Here is a 7,395-nt window from a genome sequence, read left to right on the forward strand (position 1 = left end):
AAAAAGCAATTTCTTTAAAAGCAAATATCTCCCTTTGCTTTGAACTTTGAGCGTTGTAACTTTGCAGATGTTGTTTATGCTCAAACAGCAACATTACACACTAACTAAAGTTAGAAAAGTCAAAAGACTTCGAAGACTTCACTAAAGTATTATGGGTTTGGAGTAAATGATGACAGAATTTTCATTTCTTTGAGCAAGCATTTAGTATATTGCTCAAACTCAGGGTCATGAATCTCAACTAACACCTAACCCCAAATATTAAACACAGGCTTATAAAACTTTCCCATATCCCCAAATATTAAACACAGGCTTATAAAACTTTTCCATATCCCCAAATATTAAACACAGGCGTATATAACTTTTCCATATCCCCAAATATTAAACACAGGCTTATAAAACTTTTCCATATCCCCAAATATTAAACACAGGCTTATAAAACTTTTCCATATCCCCAAATATTAAACACAGGCTTATAAAACTTTTCCATATCCCCAAATATTAAACACGGGCATATAAAACTTTCCCATATCCCCAAATATTAAACACAGGCTTATAAAACTTTTCCATATCCCCAAATATTAAACACGGGCATATAAAACTTTCCCATATCCCCAAATATTAAACACAGGCTTATAAAACTTTTCCATATCCCCAAATATTATACATAGGCATATAACACTTTCCCCTATCCCCAAATATTACACTTAGGTGCATAAACTTGCCCCACATTGTACCAAATCATGTGTCATTTTGAGATTATGATTAATAATACAGCAAATATAATCAATCACCCAGAACACAGCACATATTTTCTTCCGACGATGTAAATATGCACGCAACTCCATGTAGTTGAATGATTATAAATGTGCTGCTCTATCATATTGAATGAAGCGGTGTGTCATGTCTGATGCAGTCTGTGTGTTTCCACTCTTGCAGAGGAATATTCTTCGTGACGAAGGGCACGTTTGGGCAGCTGACGTGCGAGTGGCAGTATCTCTTCGATGAGTTCACTAAAGCGCCCATGATCGTGGAGGGCAGGAGACTGCGGATAGAAGCTAAGGTACATCATCATACACACAGCACACAGTTTGATTCATGTGTATTTATAGAACTGCTTTATTTACTTCATGATTGTCACTGGTCTTATTGTGCACGTTGTTTTATAGTATGCACTGACTATAATAACAAGGATCAAACCCTGAAACCAACCCTAAACATTACCATCTCATATTAAGTCTAAGTAGTTAACTTGTATTACTTTTCTTTTCTGATGATGTAAGTGAAGGCTGGGTAGGCGGGGCATTAAAAGACTTTAAAGCATTATTAAAAGCATAATTTTATCCCTTAAAACTCATCTTTGATCACCAAAATTACATATGTAAAAGTTGTTTTTTTTTTATCATGCCTTAAAATATCTTGACTGTAACTCGACACCCTTGCCTCATTTAGTATACGCGGTTCTATGAATATGCAAATGAGCCCCGCCTCCACTCACTCACTCAGCTCAGAGATCCACTGGTTGACGATCACACGTTGATCTGATTGGTTACAAGGTAGTCTGTGACGTCAGAAACACCAGCGATTTAAAAGAGTGTTTTTGAGACTGTCTTTATGGCATTATTTTCCTGTCAAATGTCGAGAGCGCATTATTGTAGCGCGAAAGTACATTAATATAATGTGCGAGCGCGAATCTCTCTGCTCGCGCGCGGAATATAATGTCACGCATGCCTAAGTACTCTTCTCTTCGATTTCTTTCTCTTTGCTCTTGGCATAAACGCTGTCAAAACGGCAACAACCAATCAGAAATAGGCTTCAACGACTGACCAATGAAAACGCGACATCGTACATGGAATCTTGTTAACAATAACAGTATCAAATTAACAATAAAGCTTTTAGCAATAAATAGTACCTAACACTGATTATATGTTTGTTTATTTATTTTCATGATATTTAGTGGTGGATTGATTGACTTGCTGATGACTCTTAAAACGTATGTTTTCATTGCAGTCTTTTCCTGTAGCCACTACTGCTGGATTGTCCTCGGCAGAAGCCAGCACTAGCACTAATAAATCAAACAATGAGGTATCAAATGAACAATACTGCCAGACCACTACTACCCAGCATATAGAGTTCTTTAATCATTAAAGCTGAAGTGTGTTTTTTTTTTTTTTTTTGCACCACTGTATGAACATACAGACAAACTCAAACTCATTTGTTGTGTGCAGATGGATAGGTCACTTAAAACAAATATAGCAATAATAATATTTATTTAGCAATAAAGAGACAATGTGTACAGTTAGCAAAGAAATCAGCTAATGAATTTCATATTTATAGTTTCTACATATGACAATGTGAGTATATGAGTATTTTAACATCGAAAATAATATGCACTTTAGCTTTAAGTGGTATAGTTTTTTGGGGGTTTTTTAGTGGTAATTTGTTTTCTTGGCTGATTGCATTATTGTGTTTTTAGGCTGCCTGTCCACTGTGTCTAAATAATTTTCCAATGGATTATTTAGAAATTCATGCCAGCTTTTGCGGTCTTGATTGAACCAGAGCCCGTCTACGGAGAGCCTTGGCACTCCCTATTAGCCCCATTGTATCGATCTTGGTTGCAGTTCCATTAGAATTCCACTGGAGGTGATCGCGGGCGAGTGCAGACTGAATGGGAGTCTATGGGGCTAGACGGCTAAATGTGTATCTTTCACCCGATTGCCGTTGAGAAATCTCGGATTTGATTGTAGGTTTTGCAAGTTCAACATGGATTATAGGTCGAAAATTGAATGAACAAGTACTTATGTTCTTTCGATTTCTTACAAGTTGAGTTGTTGTTGCCCATTACACGCTAGCATTCTGCTAATGAACGCTGATTGGTCAGTGAAGGACTGATTACGACCAGAGATACCGCTTGATGGCATCGTGGCATCCGAAGCGGGACCAGAAACAAACAAAACAAAAACTCTTCTAGCACGTGTGTTTACCTGTGTCAGCTGTGTTGTCGATGCCTCGAGAGAAAAGAAAGTGCAGAGCGCGAAAGCACCAAAGTGACTGAAGGATTGCCGTAAAGCAGCATCTCTGGTCGTGCGATGTGTATGACGTCATTGACATTTTAAAAGACTTTTTAAAGCAAATAAGTGACTCTAAAAAATCTAACACCCAGCCATGTGTAATCTCCTTTCGAATACAACATTCAAATTACTAGACAAAAAATTATATCCTGAGAAAAGTGGATTTTGAGGGGTATAGCGCCATAGACCTCCATTCATTCTGCACTTGCCTGCAAGCGCCCTCATATGGACAGAGACGTGTTACTGCAGCCAGTCCAGAAACCGGAAGTAAGCAGAGAGTGCCAATTCTCTTCCTATTAGACATTCTCTGACTGAACTTAAGTGAACTTATTCTATGTGCGGTTCAATATCAACCAATAAGATTCCATGTACGATGTCGCGTTTTCATTGGTCAGTCGCTGAAGCCTATTTCTTATTGGTTGTTGCCGTTTTGACAGTTTATGCCAAGAGCAAAGAGAAAGAAATCGAAGAAAAGAGTACTTAGGCATGCGCGAACGCACGGGACACAGTCTAAGCACATACACGCTTACTTTAAGCGAAGAGGAGAGATTCGCGATTGCACTGAACACGTTTTAAGTGCAGGCATATTCTCTGAGCGAGCCCAGAGAAAATTCTTACAAGAGCAGCGTGTATCTGAGAGCGCGCGAGCATAGAGATTCGCGCTCGGCACATTATATTCCGCGCGCGAGCAGAGAGATTCGTGCTCGCGCATTATATTAATGTACATTCGCGCTACAATAATGCGCTCTCGACATTTGACAGGAAAATAACGCCATATGTCTTTGGTTCACTGCAGTTTTAAGGAGAAAATACTCAGCAATGGTGTCGACTTATGAATTTACACATGGTTTGTCTTAAAGCATATTAAAAACACCACATAGACATATAAACAACATTAAAAGCTGGATTTTCACCACAGGGGGACTTTAAAAGTAAAAGCATTAACCAATAAAATCAGAGCCTGACATGTTTAATGCTATTAAATATCTCCTGAACAAGGATTCATTTTGTTCTGATGGAAACGTAATTTATCTTGTTCTGTTTTTCACAGGAGAGAGTCAAGTCAGTGTTTCATGCCAAAGAATTTGGGAAGATCATCAATTTCAAAACCCCAGAACTAGCAAAGGTAGAGTTGCACATTTTTGCTCTAGAAGTTAAAGAACCTAAATAATGTCTATGAGTGTTCAAGCAAAGAGACTGGATGTAAACCTCATTTATGCACAGAAGGGGGTGATGCTGATAGAGTCGGTCCAAACTGAGGGAAAATACATTTAGTGTGAGCATCACTCATTAGGGTTGCAAAAATCATAGTTGGAAACTTTCCATGGGAATTACCTGGAATATATGGGAATAAACTGGAAATGTGCAAAATTGTTGGTTAGCCTATAACAGAAAACATCTTGCAACATAATCTTGGTTAAAACAACCAGGCTTAATGCAAATTCAGTTGGGTTAGAGTTATCACATGCACACAGCACACTACTCACTGCAGGGCTATTGAGGCCACACCCCAAAATCTGATGTCATTTCACATGTTCAATGGGACTTTTATTTCATTAAAAAAGAAAAGAAAATAGGGGATCATAGGGAATATGTTTATTGTATTCAACATTCATGCTTTTTTGTTGTTCAATGAAATAATTGAACTCACAAACAAGTCAAAAAATATTTTTTTTTACATTTTGTATTCGTTTGCATGCTTGACCAAATACATTTTTTAGATTTGTTTGTATATGATACAATTTCCCCAAATTACCAATTAATTCCCTTCAATTCTCATATTAGTCCCATGGAGTTTCCAACTTGGAATATTTCCAAAATTCCCCAGCTTAACTTCCCTTTGCAACCCTAATCGCTTTTCACCACTCACAATCATAAACAGGGTCCTCACGGGTCCATGCAAACTCTAAAATTGAGTTTCATCACATTTAAGGTCATACAAAGTCCATAAAAATGGTATATGAGATGTCTTTTTGATTATTTTAAGAGATTTTCAATTTTGGGAACTGAATCAAGGAATTGCAGTGATTTCATAACCCTCTGGTGCTGTTCACGTGGCCATCAAAAATGACCAACAATTTTCAGTGAAAATATATTTCTATATTTCAGCTTAGATAATGCTTTTTTATTTAATATAATGTATTTTTATGTTATTTTATGATAATTATATTTAAGCAGTAGTTATAGTCCATTTATTCACTTTTTTGAGCACAACATTCAAGATTATGTCAGTTTAAGTTTGGTCTCTTTTTAAAGATGACACTTGGCAGATTATTGCTGAAGTGAAAAAAGTTTACAAAAGTTATAGTATTTATTTATTATGAAAAATGCACAAAAATACTATATATTTTTTTTTTAATGAAATATATATTTTCCAAAACATGTTTTACTGAAAAACTGTGAGAAAATCAAAGCCTAAAAGCATCAATCTAAACAAGCTGTGTTCCAAATTTGAGGTTGATATCTCAAAAAATGAGCTTTCGGTGAGAATAAGTTTCATGTGCGCAGTACCGAACGCTTCCACTAGAGGAAATTTGCCCGATGAAGTAAAAAATTCCAATAACAGAACAAAACGTAACATTTCTTTGGCGTTGCATGTTCAAAGTCAATACTGTACATTTATGCCAAGCGATTGCTTATGATCTACTGTTGATGAATTATGAAAATGTTTACTTTAGGGTGTTTGTATTGTAAGATGTTTTAGAAGATTGTAAGAGTGCATATTTTATCAACATAATTATGTCTACATAGACTTTTCAAAATAAAAGTCCCAGAATGTTTCAAGCTTGTTTATAATTAAAAGTACTATGCATATTTTTCCCATGGTTATTTGTGTTATTTGGTAATACATAAAAATAAAAAATAAAAAAAAAAGTAAAAAATTATCTGTTTATTGTCTTTCAACAGAACATGAATCTCTATTAACCCCCCGCAAAATTAACCCCGGGTCAAATTTGACACGAATCTAATAGGAGTATTCTATTAATTTGAACAAATATTATTAAATCCCTGAAAAAAAATTGTACGTTTATTTTTGCAATGTTTTGGGGAAACCCGAGACATTTTGAACAAACTAAACTGAACAAAATTTTCTTAATTTTAAACTCGACCGCATCAAAAGAGACCCAGAAGCTACACAGGGGTCAAAGGGCTGTATTTGTTTCCACAAACGTTTTGTTTTGCCACATGATTTTTGCAGCTGTAAATGTTTGCATCGTTGCATCAGTTTTAACGCTGTGTTTCCGTCGTCCTCAGTGGGTTCTCTCCAGGCTGGAAGACGCCAGGGAAAGTCTGGCGAAGTGACCAGTTAAAGCTGCTGTGTGCCTTTACGCTGCTGTTGCAGTGCGCCATCTTACAATATACCCACAATGCAACGGTCATCCACTGAACACGGTAATGACTGTTAGACTTAGGATTACATTACATTGTATTTTTCAGTCCTCACCCGCTGTAAGAGCTCAGTCTGTCCAATCCCTAATTTGCAAAACTCATTTCCATATGATGTCCTTTACAATGTGCCTCGACACGCAGTTCAGCGCCTCGAACCACGTGCAAGTCTGACGTCTCTCACACTAAATTAAGGTGTGGTTTTATAAATGTATTAATAAAGACCAATACACTGTATGTACATTAATTGTCTTTACATGTGGCGTTTAAACAAAAGTGTATGAAAATGGTAATCTCTTACTGTATGTACAGGAGAGCAGGAATGTTTTTAATGTGTGGCTTTGCATGAAATGTTATTTTCAGTGTCTATTTAATTGATTCTACAGCTTGTCTTAGTTCTCAACAGTGAAAACTCGATGGCACACCTGTACAACTGTAACATAACACAAATATGCAACCTTTAATATTGATCTGTGGTCCATTTACTTCATGAATGTTGAATTATCTGACATTAAAGTCGACATGAAATGCTATTTATTGACCTTTTGGGTGACCTGTAAATCATGTAAACCAATAGGCAAGTAGAGGTTCAGTCACTGTTTCAGGCAATCTTGCCAATAGTTAATGCAAATATAATAACGGTTACAGCAATAAAATCAAACCGTGGCAAGTTGATGGGTTACATCAGGATTATCTCAAATAAATACGATTTCTGGGACAAAATGTGCATCTTTTGCACATGAATCTGCATACTTTCATTCTACATTTTTATCATGCATATTTAGTTTCAATTGGACATGCATGAAGTTTGAGAATTGTGAACGCCATATCATGTTGACTTTAAAGGCATGACATTTTATTTTCTTGTCATTTTTAATTGATTATGCACATTTAATAAATGTATTTAGAATTTTGACTTTTTTATTGGAATTAATTGAGT

The 7,395-nt window shown here is 36.2% G+C and overlaps 1 protein-coding gene across 4 annotated transcripts in view; it reads left to right on the forward strand.

Annotated features, from left to right (window-relative positions):
- vps13a (vacuolar protein sorting 13 homolog A) overlaps positions 1-7,371 on the forward strand; it is an 82,832-nt gene extending 75,461 nt beyond the window's left edge. For 2 of the 4 annotated variants that reach the window (XM_084138333.1, XM_084138335.1), the window contains 4 exons: positions 937-1,060; positions 2,008-2,082; positions 4,120-4,194; positions 6,324-7,371. In XM_084138333.1, coding sequence (XP_083994459.1) covers positions 937-1,060; positions 2,008-2,082; positions 4,120-4,194; positions 6,324-6,371 — 322 coding nt within the window. In that variant the 3' untranslated portion in view covers positions 6,372-7,371. The remainder of the gene's footprint in view (positions 1-936; positions 1,061-2,007; positions 2,083-4,119; positions 4,195-6,323) is intronic. The other 2 variants (XM_084138334.1, XM_084138336.1) reach the window with 1 other exon arrangement.
- Positions 7,372-7,395: the final 24 nt, after the last annotated feature.

Source organism: Abramis brama (assembly GCF_963993115.1).
Source record: "Abramis brama genome assembly, chromosome: 16".
Lineage (NCBI taxonomy): Eukaryota > Metazoa > Chordata > Actinopteri > Cypriniformes > Leuciscidae > Abramis > Abramis brama.